The sequence below is a fragment of the Diabrotica virgifera genome, chromosome 9, assembly GCF_917563875.1.
Source record: "Diabrotica virgifera virgifera chromosome 9, PGI_DIABVI_V3a".
NCBI lineage: Eukaryota > Metazoa > Arthropoda > Insecta > Coleoptera > Chrysomelidae > Diabrotica > Diabrotica virgifera.
The window spans coordinates 198,879,848-198,900,406 of NC_065451.1; the positions used below are offsets into that span (position 1 = coordinate 198,879,848).

At 31.1% G+C, this 20,559-nt stretch overlaps 1 protein-coding gene across 6 annotated transcripts in view; it reads right to left on the minus strand.

The window, feature by feature from the left end:
* Positions 1-1,704: 1,704 nt before the first annotated feature.
* LOC114334209 (band 7 protein AGAP004871) overlaps positions 1,705-20,559 on the minus strand; it is a 688,330-nt gene continuing 669,475 nt past the window's right edge. For all 6 annotated transcript variants that reach the window (XM_050661393.1, XM_050661391.1, XM_050661392.1 and 3 more), the window contains one exon: positions 1,705-5,751. In XM_050661393.1, the coding sequence (XP_050517350.1) occupies positions 5,638-5,751 (114 nt within the window). In that variant the 3' untranslated portion in view covers positions 1,705-5,637. The remainder of the gene's footprint in view (positions 5,752-20,559) is intronic.

Below are 20,559 nucleotides of genomic sequence, written 5' to 3' on the forward strand. Positions count from 1 at the left end.
GTCAACATAAAATTGAAATGTCAGATAAACAAATTTTATTTATTTATGTTAATGTAATGTTAAATTACACTTCACTATTTTCAAGGAATAGTATATTATTCAACGAGCATGTAATGATGGCTATTACTCACGATGATGAAGTTTGCGACACGAGCTGTAGGCTAGTGTCGTAATTCATCAGAGTGAGTAATAGCCATTACATGCGAGTAGAATACTATACTTTTTCTACGACCTTTCTTTGTTTTAATTAGTAAAAAATTTAATTATCAACTACTCGGGATTTAAATTATAATAATTTACAAAAATACCTAAATGCTATTTACCCCTAGTACGTGGCTGAATAATTGGTTGCTTACTATTACCAAATTCTTATTTATTGTAAAAATACAACTAGAAATAGTCAATATAAGTTCTATTCGTTTCAGAAAAATTATAAGCTTAAATTTGTACCTAGTGCCAGTGAATTTAAGAAATAGGAAATGGCTGTTGTCGGTGGACGTATTTCATATATATAGTTATAATGTATATTTACATTTAACTATATATAATATAATAATATATCTACTATACATAATATGTTACAACATATTTAACACAATATAACTTGAAAAATAAACACAATATTAGTTATAAATTCCAATTAACATAAACAAAATGCGCTAATGTCACTGTCACTAAAATAAATGATAAACGTCAAAATTTTTAGTAAACAAGATATAAACGTAAAAAATATACTGATATTGTTACAGCTAAAATTCCTTTAAAATTTTTTCGAAGTTAATTATTGATATAATTTACAATAATTATTGTATTAAATAAACAAGTTTAAGTAATTTTATTTGCAGTTTATATACGATTAATATTAAAAGCGGCATGCGCCACTTGAATCTAACTTCAGCCCGTGAGTAATGACCCGTGATTAACTTCAGCCCGTGAGTAATGAATTATTACTTACGGGTACAGTAATGGGTGCTATTATCTATGAAAAAATGGCGAATAATGAGCATGTTATTAAACGGTCGTAGAAAAAACTGTTTACTGTAGTATTTTGTATTTATTTATTTTTATTAGATATCAAATCTATATTATACGAGGTATGTCAAAACATATGAAGTTCGATCAAGATTAAAGTGTCTTTATTTTTCACAATATTGAAAAGTGTTATTATAAAAAGATGTTTGGAGTTAAAAACTATGTTCTAATATGCAATTACTTGTACATCCTTCTAAAGATAAAAAAATATTTGAAAATTTTTCTCAAATTACGAATACTAATGCCATTTTCATTCATAACTCTTTTATTATTAATTTTACGAAGAAAAGTTATTCTTCATAAAAAGATCTGCATGGTCTAAAATCTAAGATGCAATCATCATATATCCAATTTTATCAATTTTATTCGAGGTATGTCAAAAAATATGAATTTCGCTCGAGAGTAGAGTACCATTATAGTTCACAATATTTAAATTAGGATATAATTGCATATTAAAACATAGCATTTAATACCAAACAACTTTTCATAATAGAAATTTTCCATGTTATGAATTTAAATACGTAAATATATAGAAAGTTTTCGTTATGATAATGCTCGCACTTTCAGCTTGTTGAATGTGTATCCGCAGAGAAACCAAATTAGAAATGTTTTTCAGACGGGAGCGGTCTCACCACATGGACTATGGGGTATAAATAAAAACTCAAAACACTGTTAAAATGAAAACATTTATTTCAGAAAATACATTTTACATATGACAAACCTACGCATATTTTAGGTGAGTATTACAAGTGCTAAAACATTAAAAATTACTCTTAGAGTGTAGATACTTAGTAAGTACATTTAAATATTTAAACTTCAATCTTTTTGTGCCTTAACCTCAAAAGGTACAATATATATAATTCTTAATCATACATATGTGGTTGTTTTGAGTACATTAAGTACTTTAAGATGGAGGAGTGATAACAGAGTAGGTACTACTTGTGAGAGATATAAATAGTGGTAACACTTTTCGAATAATACTAAATTCGTATAAACTTTCAACATATTAGTCTAGGGGATAAAGCTAGGTAGTGGCTGTTTTAATTATGATGTGTCCACCTAAGTTTTTTTATAAATTTTTGGCTTCTGTGTACGAATTTCGAGGGTGGATTTTGATCCGAGTAGTCAAACAATTACTGTTATAATGAATTTAATTATTGTTTATAAGGCTCTAGCTCGTAAACTCAAGGAAATAAAAAATTGTTTTTAAATAAAATTTGTTCATTGAGAAAAAAGTAAAAAAAATGGCGTTAACTAAACTCTAATCCAATAACCACAATTCGAGATATTGTAAAATTAGTGCAAAATGGTTAAAAAATATGTATTTTTCGAAGATTTGTCGATCGTAGCTCGGCTTCTACGTATGCAATGAGCTTTGCAAAGTCTCATTTTAAAGCTTAATTTATACACTTGAAAAAAAATTATTAAACTACTTTATCTTTATTTGTGTTTAAGTTATACCCGCTTGAAATCGTAATGTCCATAAAAAAATTGTAAATCATTTTGTTTTTATGGGTCTTAAGCAAATTCGGGCAATAAACACTTGACTTAGCAGTCATGATAGAAAAATTTGAAAAGTGAAATTGTAAGATTGAAAAAATGTTCATAGGTTTATTTTTGGCCAAGATATCGACATTTTAATAGCGCCCTCTGAGGCGCAAGATCAGCTCGCAGCGAAAAGGTGCGCACACGAACCACTTGATCCTTGTCTCGTAATGTGTTATTACAGTTTATTTGTTTAGAAAATGAAATATTTTTGTCCTTCTAATTTTAGTTCCTCCATCTAGTTAGCCTACATCTGTTTTAATTTTAATGCCTACATGCGGATACACAATACCGCCATGTAAATTTAAAGATTCCTATAAAAACCTATTTAAAAAATCTGAGATTTGTAGTGTATCCCGATGTTGTCATGTGAAACTGAAATTAATATCTAAGTAATTGCAATAATAATATCAACAATTTGCTTTTGAGTTATATTTCTGAAATCTTAGTTTTTCATGTTTTTTCTCAATAAGTACAAAAAATTTATATAACAATAAAACACTGAAAACGTTTGTTTTCTATACTTCCACAAAATTTATTACAACTATGCGACTACAGCTGTTTCGACAGAGTGCTTTTCTCAAGCGATTTAGATTGCTATGGGTTTGTCTTTTTAAAGTCTTTAACTGAAGAGGTTGAGGAGTGGGGAGCTGTTTGTCTCGAGTTGGTCATTCAGAATTATATCTGTATTTTGCAATTTATTAATTTCCATAGATTCTAATAAAGATAGCTTAAGGCCTTTATTTTGAATATGCAGAATTTGAAACTGTTCATTAAAAGAATGATTGTGATCTAGAAGGATAAGTGCGTATGTAGAAGTGGCTGTTTTTCTATTGTTAAAAGCCCTTTTGTGTTCTGCTATCCGTTTGTCAAAGGTTCTGCCAGTTTGACCGATGTAAGTTTTCGGACAGTCACCACAATTTATTTTGTAGACAACACTCTGTAGTTGTTTTCTCTTTCGGCTCTTATTGTTCTTAATATATTTGCTTAAGTCGTTATTAGTTCTGAAAGCTGGTGTTATTCCTTTCTTTCTTTCTGTGGTGGTGGATAGAATAATTTCAGGGCTTTCTTATGGAGTTTTTGATTTAAAATATTGTTAATTGTTTGTTCGTTTTAGCCATTGTTTACTGCTATTTGTTTAATGATGTTCAGTTCTATCTCGAAGTTATTTTTTGTCATTAAACAAATAGCAGAAAACAATGGCTATAACGAAATAACACTTAACAACATTTTAAACCAAAAACTCCATAAGAAAGCCCTGAAATTACTCTATCCACCACCACAGAAGGAACCTTCTGCTATGTCACATATATTGGCAAGATAACAACAAAAATAGCCAGAAACATAAAAAAGAAAGGAATAACACCAGATTTCAGAACTAATAACAATGTGAGCAAATGTATAATGTAATATGAACAATTTAAGAACAATAAGAGCCGAAATAAAAAACAACTACAGAGTGGTGTTTTCAAACTAACTTGTGGTGACTGTCCGAAAACTTACATCGGTCAAACTGGCAGAACCTTTGACAAACGGATAGCAGACCACAAATGGGCTTTCAACAATAGAAAAACAGACACTTCTGCATACGCACTTCACCTTTTAGATCATATTCATTCTTTTAATGGACAGTTTCACATTCTGCATATTCAAAATAAAGGCCTTAAGCTATCTTTATTAGAATCTATGGAAATTAATAAATTGAAAAATACAGATATAATTCTGAATGACCAACTCGAGACAAACAGCTCCCCACTTCTTAACCAGTTCAGTTAAAGACTTAAAAAAGACAAACCCATAGTAATCTAAATCACTTGAGAAAGGCACTCTGCCGAAACAGCTGTAGTCACATAGTTGTAATTAATTTTGTGGAAGTATAGAAAACAAACGTTTTCAGTGTTTTATTGTTATATAAAATGAACTTCCATCAAGTAACGGTCGTATCCATCAATTATTACAAAAATTTAATGAAAAAGTAAATAGAATGAGAGGGATCTAATTTGTGATGATTTAATTATAATAATTATATAAGAAAATAGTGTTAGCATTTTAAAAATGAAGACAATGTGTATGTATTTACTATACTTTATATCGAGCGGTTCGCGCGCGTACCTTTTCGTAGCAAACCGGTCTTGCGCCTCAGCGCGCTATTAAAATATCGATATCTTGACCAAAAATAAACCTACGAATCTTTCCCTTAATTCAAAATGTTCCTTTTGACTTTTTCTATTATTACTATTAATTCAGTATAAATATTTGTTACTTAAGTTTGCTTAAAACTCTTATAAACAAATTAATTTTAAATTTTTTGAAGTAAATTACAACTTCAAACCGGTATAACTTAGAAATAAAGATAAAGTAATTTAACAAATTTTGTTTGGAAGTCTATAAATTAAGCTTTAAGACTGGCCTTTGTAAACACCATTTGCATTCGTAGAAGACGAGCTAACATCGAAAAAAACTTTTAAAAATACTTATGTTGCAATAATATTGCAATAATTTTACAATATCTCGAGTCATAATTATTGGATTAAACTTTAGTAACAGGCATTTTCTTTGTTGGTGTTCAAGGAACAACATTTTAGTTGAAAAGAATTTTATTATCTCTTTTAGTTTACGAGCTAGAACTTATAAACAATCGAATTGCTTATAACAATAATTTTTTGACCACTTGGATCGAAATGCAACCTCGACATTCGTTATCAGCAGAAAAAACATAAAAAATCCTTAATGGATCCATCAGAATTAAAACAAGACCAAGGTGACTTAGCTATTGCTCCTATACTATATACCCTCCACCTTACTTTACTTATATAAATTATTCAGGCAATGATACAGACCGTTTAGATTTAAATCAGATATACGGCCTCTAAATGGCAACACAGCACACCGTCGAGTATCAGACAGTCTCCACTTCCCACGCTAATGCATGTGATTCTTGTCGTTCGTCGATTAAACAAAGATAGTGGACTAAGCAACGTTGCCGATTTTCGCGTTTCCTACAGTCGCCTATATCTAGTCAAAAACTAAACGCTCTGTATATAACAATTTTGGTGAATCTTATATTAAGTTGTGTCCAGCAGCTTCCTTGGCCTTAACAAAATATGTTAGCATATCAATCGGTAGAGGAAATACTATGGTTGAATTCTTCTCCGCTGATATAGTGTTCAGCGTCTACATAACCAATCAAAATAAAATTATTATTTTTGAAATTGAAGTTTTATAAAACTAACGAAAAGCCAGAAAGTTGTGAGGGTTTGATTAGGTTTTGAAAACAAGCTATGTGTGCTTTTTGTAAGCCCCCAGATTTAAGCCCTAAAGCAGAGTATTCTATCGCCATTATAAATATTATAATTACGTTAACAGTTTTCTGTTTCTGTAAAATCCAGTAATAAACAAATTTTAAACAAACATTGTATACAGCGTTGTAGCAAAAACAAATAAAATGTTTATAATACAGTATAACGAATAAATGTTTTTGATAAAATTATAGACCAGGGGGTACCTTGAGTAAATCGTATAAGATGTCCGTTTTTGTTTTAGTTGCTTCGAAATATTTTTAGCAATGATAATTTCACTATGCAGATACTTCAAAAAGTGGGCTAAATTTTTATTAAAAAAAAATGTGAGAAAAATTAGCAAACTCATGTTTTTTCTCTTTTGTTGCTATATATCGGCAGCTATGCATTAAAAAAATCAAAAAGAGAAAAAAATGAATTTTCCAATTTTTTTCACAAAATGTTTAATAAAAAATTTAGTCCTTTTTTGAAGTATCCACGTAGTAAAGTTACCATCTGTAATAATGTTTCAAAGCGACTAAAGTAAAAAAATAAAATTCTCTAAACGAGGGTGTTCTAGAACAGATATTGCTTGGTCTAATGTTTTAGCATTTTTATAGAATGCTGAATTAAGCATTTTATATTTTTATCCAAATTATTTATTCGTATGTTTTACACCTCATCATAAAACCTTATTTGTTTTTATAGCTTCCTTTTATGATACGTATAAAGAGTATATTTATTTTACTACTGAATTTACAGAAAGAAAATAAAGGAAAATAATGGCATCAGCGAACTTAAGCAAAAATCCAAGCAGAAAATTTATTAGCTAAGTTTGAAAGGTATTTTTTTAATACCCTTAAAACATTTTTACTAACGTAAGTAAGTAAAATATCCATTATTGGACTTTTTAAAAATATTAAAATTGATTATTGACAAAAAAATTTTAAAAATTTAAAAATTTTAGAAAGTTCTAATATTAAAACTAATATGCCGTAAGCACCAAAATATCACACGTTTTAAAAACAAACTGGGAAAGCAGGGTTGATACGCAAGAAACTATTCAGTGTGTCCAATACTGAATACACTCCATTGTACCAAGTGTTCAAATGACGAGAGCCTAACATAGTGTGTCCTTTACTAAGTTAGTCTCTGTTAATTCATTTTCCTTAAGTTTTTGTTTTCCAGTTCGTTTTGATTAAAAATAGGTTTAATTAAAAAAAATTGCAAGTAAACTATTAAAAATTTTTAGCCTTTCGGTGATAGAATAGTCAAAGTGAATATAGTTCAGGCAATTTAAAATAATGTATAGAGAATATAATATTTGATCCTTCAACATACTTCATACTGTCTTCTAATATTGGTAACATTTTTCTTTTAGATAGTAAGCATAATGTTTTATTATAAAAAAATGTACAATTGAACAGTTTCAGCAAAAATATCAGATTTATATGTTTGCCTATACCAATGTTTGCATATTCTAATCTATCGTTACAGTCACACAATTACAAGCAATGTTTAAACAGTCTCTATTCTTTAGCCTGTTTGCATCAACTCTTGGACAAAAGTCTCCCCATGAGTTCTCCACTTTTCTCTGTTTTGTGCTATTTGATGACAGTTTCTCCCCACTTTTGCTTTGATGTCATCTAGCCACCGCACCGTTTTAGTGGTTTTCCTTTTCTACAAACGTGTTCGCGTGGTCTATCATGTACATGCAAGGTATCTCTTCCATCTTTCGTTATCATGTCATACTACGTGTCCTAAAAACTCCATTTGGCTTGCGAGAATTCTTCCAATTACCTTTTCCACCTTCGTCCTGCTTCACACATCCTCATTTCCTATGTCCTCGCAGATAATAGATTAACATAGCTCTTTCGACATGGTATTCATTCCATAGGTCATAGTTGGTAGAGCAAAACTGTTAAATACTAAATTTCATCGGTTAAAATTTATTAGCGCTCTGTAATTCAGTTTTAGTATTCTGAATTTCTTGTTTTCTTAGTGTCTTAGTGTCAAACCGTCAGCTAATTATTATCTATCCATCTTTTGTCTATTATTGCTCCATTATACATATCCATCTTTCGTCTGTTATTGCAACATTAGCCCTATCCAAAAAACCGCATCCACATCTCTTCCGACTCTGAGAGCAACATGGCCATCGTATTGTATTTGTATGCTATTGAACTTTAATATTTTAAGTCATTCCTTGATCCGTCTAAGGATAATATCGTCCTGATCCTTTCTGTTTAGACTTTATAACTTCTTTTCCCTCCCATTACTTAACATAAAATGGCGCCCAACGTGGTGAAAGTTCGATTAATCGATTTCCATTATCTTTTCTCTCCCCTATTCCTTTCTCTCACACCACTTGTTCCTGTATTATCATTGCCTATTTTATAAACTTCTAATGATTATATTATGTTATTCTTCACTTCCTCTTTGTGTTCTTATATGAAACATAGTAATATCTTTCAAATATATTGTTGTCACATTATTTTTTTGAGTTTTAATATATTTAAAACTGTAGCCTATGGTTTGCGAAGAAATATAGACAAAAAACAGTAATACAATATGTATAACTGTTCATGTTATATTGTATGTCAAATGATTCTAATGCTGATTAAAATACAATAACGGACCGAATACTAGCATATGCAGCAGAACCGATTTCAGTTAACCTCAGTAATCTGAGTTAACACATCTCTATGATAGAAAAGCGTAGAATTCTCAAACACTTTAGCGACTTAATCATAGCTTTAACGTCCGGACCCTCTTCAGAGAACTTCTTATAGCTCCGAAAACACGAAATTACTAGTTAACAACGTCTTTGTCTGGGTTATATTCTCAATTGTGTACAAGTCTCTCGCAGTAAATGAAACAGTATACTTGTGGTCATGGGATAGTTAGAGAAAGAGCTTTTGTGGTTAGGTATTTGCGAACGGAGTCCACGGAGAGGAAGGTTATGTACATATATAGATCAAATATAAATGAATGGTAAGTTATTTAGAGCAGAAACTTTACTATAAGTAAGACTAGATATTACAAATTTGGCATTCATATGCATTTTCATATTATAATTTGTACATTAAAATAAATAAGAAGTTTTATCAAGATATTCTACCATCGATTTGTTTTTTCATTGATTTACTTCGCCATTTTAACCCCAAGAAAAGTTATTGACGCTGTTTTTGTATATTTTATTATTTATTTGTTGAATATTTTATTGTTCTTGAGTTTTGGCATCTGATAAATCTTATTTTATTTGGCTCTGATAAAGTCTCAAATTTCCTCTCTTATAAGTGACCGACAATAAGTACCGATTACATAGCTCATTACTCTGCTCTACTCATAGCTCATTACTCTGCTCTACTCATAGCTCATTACTCTGCTCTACTCATAGCTCTACTCATAGCTCTACTCTCTCTCTCTCTCTCTCTCTCTCTCTCTCTCTCTCTCTCTCTCTCTCTCTCTCTCTCTCTCTCTCTCTCTCTCTCCTGTCTTCACTCCATATGGGGTATTGGACGCTCTTACATTTCTTCGCCAAAAGTGAACGGTGGCTAATTGGCTGAATGTAAACTTATCTACTTCCTCTATTTTTCTTCCATTTATTTTAATTTTAGTTTCTTGGCTGTTGCTATAAATTTCGTTTTTTCTTTGTATTCATCTCAAGGCCCATTACATTGGAGTATCTTGCAAACTTGTCAATGTTTTTCTGCGTATGATTGCTCAGTATTCACATAAACAACTTTAAAAAGATGTGCGAAAAATAACGAAAGTGAAACTGAGTAACGATACGCTAGGACGATGATATCAGGAAGCACCATGCAAAAAATTAATGAACTCGGTATCAAATCAAAACAGAAACACATGGAGGAGTTTTCTATCCATCATTTTCTGGGTTTTGATATTATCCTACACTTTTACGTGCAAGTATCTTAATTTCGTTACGTCTTTCCTTTGGATAACTATTTTTGATCTTATTTTCTGCAAAGGGTAGTTTTGTAACTCCAAATTAGAATATGTCTATGTGATAGATATAAAAATCTAAATCTAGTTAAATGCTTAAAAAAGAGGAAAAAATGTTTTATCTCTTGTAACCAGTTTGATTTACAATAAACAATAATTTAAACATTTTATTTTCTAATAAATTTAATTTTTGAAATAATTGATATTACCCGACGCCGTGAAGGGAGACGTTCTAATGATAAAAAAGAAGAAGAAATAATTGAAATATTGATAAGAAAGTTATTTTCTAGTTTCCAAAGAAACTTAGATTATAAATCTATCTGTAAAGGATTATTGTGTCCCTAAATATATTAAATATTATACTGATCCATACAGTATCTTCAGAATTGCCTTAAGTCTATTAAATTTTAAACCATTTCCTCAATCTTCGTTGTATTGCTGCAATATAGAAGGATGCTACTGGGATGCTTAATACTCAGTGTACATAATCTTACATTTTGTTGCTGTGTACGCTCTATAAGCTCTAAAATATATTGATATGGTTTTATTTTTCGTTAGTGCGTTACAAGTAGGTGAGAGGTGAATCCATAAAATACTATATAAATAGAAGTTGGTTGATATCGTGAGAAATAGAGAGACAGATGTCCCTATGGATGCAGTGAGAGAAGTGTGATTATATAAGATGCTAAAGTAGTAACAAAAACATTAAACAAACAAGTAAATAAATTTATAATTTAAGCATTTATATTTGGTGATAAATTTTAGTAGTGGTCTCATAAGAAGGATAACTATATTTCACAAACAAAATATTAAATACAGCTTATGATTCTTTGTGTATTCTTCTTTAGTCGCAATTGAAAAAGTTATTATTAATAATATGGCCTTAACTACATATATTTATAAATATTAAAAAACAAAATAAATAAAATTTTTACACATAAAGCTACAAAATGGACAATGGAGATGTTATTCCCAGTTTGTTTTATTTTTTATATAACATCATCAAAACAATAGTATATTTATTTAGTTTTTATATATTATGATCTTTCCTTTAATAGTTTTTTTGTTAAGTCATTCAAGTAGAGATTATTTGTAATTCTACTTGTAAAAAGCACATTTTTTTTGTTAAAATGTTATTTATTATTCTTTTATTGTAATTTAAAAACCGGTGTTAAAGCTATATCTGCAGAACTAATGTATTTTTTTTTAAACTGCATTGTAGAAAAGAGTTCACATTATTTAAGTTTTTTATAATCTGTCTTTCTAGCTTCTTGACTCTTTAAGAGAGCGCTACCGAGCCGTAAGTCACCAACTCTGACCGTACTACTTATCCATGGGTGGTCTGGATCCATTTTTTGCGATTATCGATTCAAAGTAGGAAATCTGTTTTTCTGGAAATTAATATGGCTTTGACATATTTCAATTGATTCAACTGTCACTCTGACAGGTGAATTTTAAAAAATACTCCTGTCACAGACGTCTAAAGGCGGGAAATTATGTTTTGTAATGTTAATTTATACGTTTATATCGATAATTTCCACCTCTACTAATTTCATCTCTTTTTATTTCACAATGTATCATGTTTTCCATCTTTTGCGTTATTTTGCCGGTTATTAGCGCTCATTACTGTATTCTCTCAATGTAATTATTAATTAATAGAATAGTTCTGTGATATTCAGAGTAATAGTTGAATATTTTATCAGTCCTATAGAGAACTAAGTTTGTTCGTTCAAAACTTTTAGTAGAAAAGTGGATGGCAAACTTTTGTAAAGTTTGCCATGCCAACTAGTTCTTAGTGTTGTTTTGCTTTATTTTGTTTAAAGTTCTTTCACAGTATGTATAATATTAAGTAGATTATTATAAAACTTCCAATAAAATAAAATATAGATTATCGACTATAAAATGGAGATAAATGTTTTATAACTAAAATTAAATATTTAGGTATAGGAAACATGTTCTCTTGCGAAATCAATTAAACAGCTACTAATATTAAGTAGGTAGGATAATCAATTATTTAACACCATAATGTTCACATACCAAATGCTTTAGGTCCGCATTAAAACGAATTCAAGTTTAGGTAGTTAAAAATTCAAAAATGAATCGTCAATATATAATATGTATTCAGTATTTTGTCTTAGTACTTCGTAGAATCGTCAATTTTCAACATTCCAACATTAACATTTATGCTTTATTTTATTATTTTTTCAATTCTCCTTAGGTTTTTATCATACACTGACCGGTACGAAAAACGGGCACCCGAAAAAATGGGCCATTTTGATGTCTCGAGTTTCCTAAACCTCTTATCCGATTTAAGTTTTTTTAAATATTTTATAGTCTAATTCTTTAACAATATCGCTGTAATATTATTGTTGCTAGACAGGTAAATTGTCATTGTATACCGGGTGCACCAATCAAACTGTGTTTTTTTCTCAAAGTTTACCACACCCTGTGGAATACTCTAGCATTTATAAAATACTAAAATTAAAACCCAACTATAGCCTCAGGTTTTCTTAACGTTCTGTTTTTTTATTAATTCGCTTATGGTGGATAATTAAAAGTTAAGTACTTTAACAACTAGCCATGTTCTTCATCAATACAGGGTGTTTATAAATAAGGGTGACAAACTTTAAGGGGTACTTCTGTATGAAAACATATCGATGACCGTTTGCTTTAGAAAAAATTCAACATCCCCTGTTTCGGAAGCATATGCGGAAGGTACAGGACAATTAGACCGAAATCATTAGACCGAAAGCAGTAGCCCAAACTCATCGGACCGAAAAGCACTTTACCGAAACCTCACTAGACCGAACATTAGGCCGAAATGGTACATAAATTAAAAAAGATTGCAGTACTTAAAGACAGATATAAAAAAGATTTTTTATATCTGTCTTTTTGTATATTGTATTTTTTTGTGTTATTTTTATATCTAGACTGTGTAAATTGTTACTCTGAAAATAAAAATAAATTAAGTGTAGAGTGACGTTAACACCATTTTAGCTGTTTCTAATAACCATCCAAATAACATCGAGTTGTAATTACATTTGTCTTATCTCTTTCACTGCGATAAATAAAAAGAAATTAAGGGTAAATTTTATTTGCTTCTAATTTGAGTTTAACAATAAACAAAAAACAAAGCAAAAAAACCTCTAAACTATTTTTATTATTTAATTTTTAGTATTTTATATAATAAATAAAAATAAACCAAAAACAAATAAAAACAAAAAAATAAATAAAAAGAAACAAAGTAAAAAAAACAACCTCTAAATTTGCCAGTACTTTGTGCTGCCAGTCCTAGGCCTAGATAAAGGGTGAAGGGAGGTTGATGATACCCTTGCTCAGATTATAATACTGTTTGAGCACCCTGTATTATGTACCTAATGCTTTTCGGTCTCCTGCTTTTAGGTCTAGTGAGGTTTCGGTAAAGTGCTTTTCGGTCTAATGAGTTCGGTCTACTGCTTTCGGTCTAATGATTTCGGCCTCATTACAGTAAACCTTTGCGGACATATGTTTATAAAGTAAACGGTCATTATTTTTTTATGCAGAATTTCACCTTGAAGTTTGTCGCACTTATTTAGAAACACTTTTTATTGATGAAGAACGTGGCTAGTTGTTAATTACCTAACTTTTTTATTATCCAACATAAGCGAATGAGTTAAAAACCAGAATGTTAAGATAACCTGATGCTGTAGTTGGGTTTTAATTTCAGTAGTTTATAAATTCTAGGATATTCCACATGGTGTATTGAACTTTCAGAAAAAAACAGAGTTTGATTGGTACACCCGGTATACAATGACAATTTAGCTCTCTAGCAACAATATTATTACAACGATATTGTTAAAAAAATATGCTATAACATATTAAAAAAACTTAAATTGGACAACTGGTTTAGGAAATTAGAGACATCAAAACTGACCCATTTTGTGAGGTGTCCGTTTTTCGTGCCGGTCAGTGTATGGTAAAACGGATACTTATTATCAATATTATTATAAATTATATAACAACTTATTAGTTTATATTTAAATAATGCAACTGTATATTTTTATTTAAATAATTAAGTATGTTGAATTGAAACAAACTTCGATCTACAAATATATATGAATCATAGATACGAATACAAAAATAAACCATACTTTTTAAATCTGACAACATTGTCGACAGTTTTGTTTCCCGTTAGTTAAAAAATTGTTGATTTGTTTTGTACATTCGTAGAACTCATACTTCACTCTTTTGCACCAATGGGAACAGGTTTCTCTCCTATGTATCTTACTCTATATACACCGGTATCAGAATGTGCCTTGACATTTATTTACAAGAATTGTTGCGAAAAAAGTCACTACGAACACATCCTTACAACACTTTTAAGCCGAATATTGTAGGCAATCTAACTTTGGCACTATTATTTTTGTCCATATTTTATAGCCCAGTAAATGATCGGTTTGGAGTGCAATTTGCCACGTCACGACAAATTTTCTTAAAAATTAGGATTTAGGTCACTTTTGTGCTTAAGCCCAGGTTTGATTTTACTTGGGGATTAAAGCTACCCCTTCTAGGGAGCAAAACAACGTTCAAAATAAGCCCGGAATTGGATAAATCCACTAATTCTAAGCAACTTTAATTCTGTAGAATTTTTTCACCAAGTCAATACTTTTTGAGTTACTTTCGAGTGAATATGTAAATTTTTTAACAAAACAGCATGTTTTTAGAGGGTTTTTTTGCAAATAACATAAAAGCTAAGTATGTATTGTGTCGAAAAAAATATAACTAGTAAAATGTTGCTTATAAAAAAACGAAAAAGATAGGTATATGTATAGAGTTTTTACACTAGTAGAAGTAGAAGTTGTAGCTCTTCAAGAATAGGTTCTTATTCGTCAAATTCCAAATCGAACATTTCAATTCGAAATAACCAAAAATTGAGCACAGAAGACAACCAAAAGCTTTTTACTACTACTATCGGTTTACATCATTCTCCGACGCCTTCCGACTCCTAACCGCCATTCTTCTCTGTTTAACCATAGATTTGGAGGGATTTCTCTTTCCTTTAGTTCTTTTTCAATTCCTACCCCCAGCTTCTTCTCAGTCTTAGTAGATAGGCTATGTACGTCTGAGACCACCCCCTAAGAACGCAACCCTTAAATCGCAAACCCCGGTTGGGTAAACCGAATGACGTAACCGCGGTCGTTTACGTCACAGCAGAGGGTATCAGAGGGTAACAGAGGGTAGCAGAGAGATCACAGCAGAGGGTTACAGATACACCGGATGATGTAACCGCGGTCGCTCACGTCGCAGCAGAGGATAGTAGAGGGCAACAGAGGGTAGCAGAGACATCACAGAGGGTAGCAGAGCATCCAACAATACTCACAGCATCTCTCTGCTACCCTCTGCTGTGATTTCTCTGCTACCCTCTGGTACCCTCTGATACCATCTGCTGTGACGTGAACGACCGCGGTTACGTCATTCGGTTTACCCAGAAGGGGTTTGCGATTTAAGGGTTGCGTTCTTAGGGGGTGATCTCAGACGTACATACCCTATCTACTGGCCTTCCTATTTTCCTTCTGCATTGTGGCGTCCACGTCACAATCTGTTTAGGGATCCTGTCATCTGGCATTATCTGTACATGGCCGTACCATATTAGTTGTTTTGTTTTTATGTCATCAATTACACAGGCCGACATGATTTTTGGTGTTTTGAGTTTGACAAGTGTCCTTAGCTAATACGGGTACGCTGATTCTGAATACGAATTCGGTTTAAGCCCATCACGTCAAAATTTTTCACAAAATTAAAAAATCGTGTGAGATATTATGTAATAGCTCAAACAAGTACCTTATTGATATTTTGTAAATTGCATTAAAATTATTTATTTAAAATACTTGATAGATCGATAGAAAATATTTTAATACAATATGTGAATTTTATTTGAATAGCAACACTGCCCATCAAGTCAAAATATTTCACAAAATTAAAAAAACCTTGAAATATTATATACTAGCGCAAACAAGTACCTCATTGATATCTCGTAAATTGAATTCCTCATTCCCCCACCTTTTCTTCACATCATCCAACAGCAAACATCAGATGAAATTTAAAACGAAAAATCCGATGAAGACGAATTCAATATTCAATCCTGATATAGACCAACCTCCAAAATTCATCCAAGCTGAACTAAATGACTTAGTGAGAGACTTGGGCCTATCGAAGGATGCTGCACAAATCTAAGAATCACGACTGAAGGATAAAAATGTATTGGCTCCAGGTATGTACTACATTTTCGTGGTATAGGCATCGCGAAAAAGATTTCGTGGAATATTTTTGTCAAGAGGGCTCACTGGTGTATTGTACTAATCTTCCTGAAGTAGTCGAGAAGCTGGGAGCTGATTACGATTCCATATCATGGCGGTTATTTATTGATTGTTCTAAGAGAAGTCTGAAGGGTGTCTTGTTGCACAATGGTAATACTTATGCCTCAGTACCTGTTGCTCACTCTGTGCATCTCAAAGAAACATAATATAAGAATCTTGAGCTGTTCCGATATAAAATAAAGTATAACGGATATTGTTGGCATCTCTATGAGATCTCAAAATAATATCCATGCTTTTGGGTCAGAAGTCTGGATTCACAAAGTATCCGTGTTTCTTGTGTGAGTGGGAGCACGAGCACGAAATATTTAGCTTACGTTAAGAAAGAATGGCCACAAAAAAATGTGCAGCGTGATACTCTAGTTGACCCAATGAGTTCCTTTTCCTCCTCTTCATATAAAGTTAGGATTGATGAGGTAGTTTGTCAAAACTTTAAATAAATAAGGTGACTGCTTTAAATACCTGAGCGACAAATTTTCTGCATTTTCTTAAGCTAAACTTTAAGAAGGAATTTTTGTATTCCCTGAAATTCGAACCTTAAAATCGGACAGATTGTTCCAGAATACAATAGCCCAGGATGAATCTGAAGCACGGAGTTCTTTCGTAGCAGTCGTAGACTGTTTCCTTGGAAACAACAAGTCCCCAAACTATAAACACATTGTAGCCAACATGGTCGAAAATTTTAAAAAGCTGGGATGCAATATGAGTGTCAAGCTTCATTTTCTGGATTCCCTTTGTTGACAGAAGAAGAGCAAGGAGAGAGGTTCCATCGACATATAAAGGAGATTGAAAGACATTACCAAGGAAGATGGGAAATAATAATTATGGCTGATTACTTCTAGACCTTGAAGAGGGACTCGACCACAAAAATTCGTAAGAAAACTACAAAACGCAGTTTTCACGGAAAAAAGAAAAACGATTTTTTTCAAAAAAACCAACGATTGTCTAACGTACGTTATACTTCATTGTTTGTGTATAAACAACTCAATTTTGCGGCGTAACTTTGTATTAAATAAAGTTTCAATAAATATTTAATCAGTATTTTTGGCAGTTTCTATGAAAAATTTCAAACACACTTTTCTTGAAAACCTGACGTGCTGGAAAAAAACTAAGCACAGATTCGTGATCAGCACATCGCATTTACTATAGGACACCTATCAAACTTAAAACACTTTTTCATGAAAATAAAAATGTAGACTTGTGTTTTTGTATGCGTGACCCCCATCATTTCTCGTATTCTCTCATTTGGTATCCGATCTCTTCTTAATTTGCCTGCTGCTCTTCTATAGTTGTCCATTTCTGTTCCTATTAGTAACATTTTCTCTGTTCTTTGTTTCCTTGGCCAAACTTTACTGCCATAATATGTGTTTAAACTTTTAACTATGGTATTGTGTATGAGCTGTTTGTTCGCCTTTTTTTAAGACCAAACCTTTTTTAAGATGTTTAAAAAAACTTTCTCTCCTTCTTCTTATGCAATCCACTAATGGATGTACGCGATCAGGTTTGACCATTTTTCTCTATTCCTTGCAGTGTGTATTAGCAGTGGCGTGCTGGAACTTTTCAAGCGGCCCGGTGATTTTATGGAAAAGCAGCCTCCCATCCTCATTTTACCTTCTATTATCAGGATGTTTTATTCGTTATTAAAAAAAAACAAACAAAATAAAACAAAAATATAGATTATTTTTTAATCAAATATAAATCTTCGAATTCAATGATTTTTTTAATTTGCTATATTTTTTCATTTAAGAATAATAATCTTACAAATAATAAATGACATGTATGAAAATATTGTAAGCAGTAACGCAGAAAACATAATTTTCTGAATAAATATAATATGAATTTGATGTAGTTAAGATAAAAGTAAAATAAGATTTTAAGAATTTTTCAATTATGTATTAAGCTCAATTTTAGTATATTAATTATACAAACAAGAGAGTACAAATGCAAGTAGAGTGCAATCATTTAAATATTCTTTTGCGATTATTTTATAAAATAATTACTTAACTCTTGATCAATAATTTCCGCATTAAAGTAGATTTTTGAGCAAATACGTCGATTATTCCATCATTTCTAAGCTCATACAAAGCTTCTTTTTTTATAGCCATTAGCATAAAAGTGATCTTGTGTTAAAGTACTTTTTAACCGATTTTTATGCAATGTTGAAAAGCTTTTTTTGCAAGATACTGGTGTCACTGAAAGAGTTAATAAATGCTTTGTATTATACTATTTAAATTTGGATAAGCACACAGCACACTGATATAAATTGTACTTATGGAAAATAGCGTAACAGCAAGCTATACAATCTTTACACTTTTTAGTACCACACGGAGGTGAAGTTTTTACGATATTAATATTGGCATTTGTTACTTCATGTTCATTATCACTTAGATTCATAATATCATATTATCATCCTTCATATTTTCTATAGACTGAACATATTCATCATTAACTCGATCTTCTATAATCTCAGTATGTATTTTGCAAAATCCTATTTTTAATACAATCCATTTATCAGAAAAATCCACGAGTTGTTCTCTAATTGCAGTCGCAGAAATGGTAGACTAAAAATTTCTTAATTTTTCAGTATACCATTTTTTATTGTATCAAAATAAAGAGGATGTAGAGTGCTGAGATCGTCATAAAACGATTTGATTTGTCTTGATCAAATCGTTTTTCGATACTTCCAATAATTCGGTCCAAAATGTGCAAGGCGTTTTTCCATTTTTATTCTGCAGAGTACACACATGTTTGAAGGAAATTGGAAAACTATAAATATACTTGTATGTATGAAAATAAATAATATTATCGATTAAAAATTAAACGAAATTAATTTTTTTTAAATGTTTTATTAATATTATTAGCAAAATTAACATCCGATTAGAAATTAAAAAAATATTTTTTTTATTACATCTAAAGTTTTTTGTGAAAACCTATTTGACCGGCCTCAAGAGGCCGCGGCCTCTCGGTGATTGCACCGATTCATTTATATGGCCAGCACGCCACTGTGTATTAGGCCTCCTATATTCCTTAGCCCTGTCCATTGTTTGACATTACGGAGCCATGACATTTTCTCCGGCCCACTACGCTTCTTTCTTCGATATTTCCTTCAATTAAGGTTTGCAGAAATTTAAAAGAAATATTTTTGTTTTTTATAAATGTCTCTAGCATGAAAACTAAGCAAACGCTCACGCAAACGCTCGCAAACGTTTCGAAAACGAAAAAAACGCTCAAAATAAAATTATTGGTTCCTTCTTCCTTCGTAAAAAAATTTGCGAAAAACACCTCCTAATTAGCATCTTAAATGAAATTAATCATTTCTGCTTTACAGTTTACTTTACTTATGTATAGTTTTTCGAAACTTTTAAAAATGCCGTTTTTTAAATATTGAGCTTAAATTGCTTAGTTTTTAATCTAGAAAATTTTATAAAAAAAACGCTCAAAAAATGTTTTAATAATTTTCCCCACAGAAGTGCTTCATTTTTTGGTTATTTCACGTTGAAATAATTAATTTGAAATAAGAACCTACTATTCATTACCTAGAACTCTGCTTCTACTGGGTCAATAGACTTAGTAAATATACACCATTTGTTTCGTTTGTTATAGGCTACATTTTTGTTAAAATACTTACTTCTTGAGTTTTTTTTTTGCAAAAACCGTCTAAAAACGTGTTTTTTCTTGTTGAAAAATTAACTTTTTCACTCGCAAATAACTCGAACAATATTGACTAAATGAAAAAACTCTATAGAACAAAAGTGGCTTAGAATTAGTCAGTTTATCCATTTTCGAACTTATTTTGAACGTATGTCTTTTCACCTCTTTGAAGGGGTGGCTTTCACCCCAAAAGTAAAAGCATCCCTGAGTTTAAGACCCAAAGTGAAGTAGAGGGTAAGAGACACCTCAATCCAAAGTTTCAAGCATATCCGTCGTGAAGAGAAAAATTACGTCCAAAACGGTCATGTACTGGTCTACATATTATATTTTGTTTTTTGGCCTATATTCACTGGCCTATATTTTAGTAAAAACAGTCATGTCGCCCTAATGCCAATCACGAGCTTCTCTTGGCACTATGGAACACACTTTTTTTCATTGGCTGGTCCCAAACTAAATTATCGCTTTAAATTGTCTATAGTATACGAGTATATATGAAACTTACTTATGTCATGAAACTTTACGAGCTAAAGTTACATCAATAGAGATTTTCAACTAACTTAAATATTTTCTAACTTAACTTCTAGCTACTGTTTTAGTATTCGAGGTGGTTGTTGCTTTTTGCTGTATATACAAAATAGTATGTAGAATATATGGCAAAGTTACTTAATGTAGTATTTTAGAAACGGTAAGGGATGAAATATTGATAATTTTATAACGATTTTAATCAAGAAAAA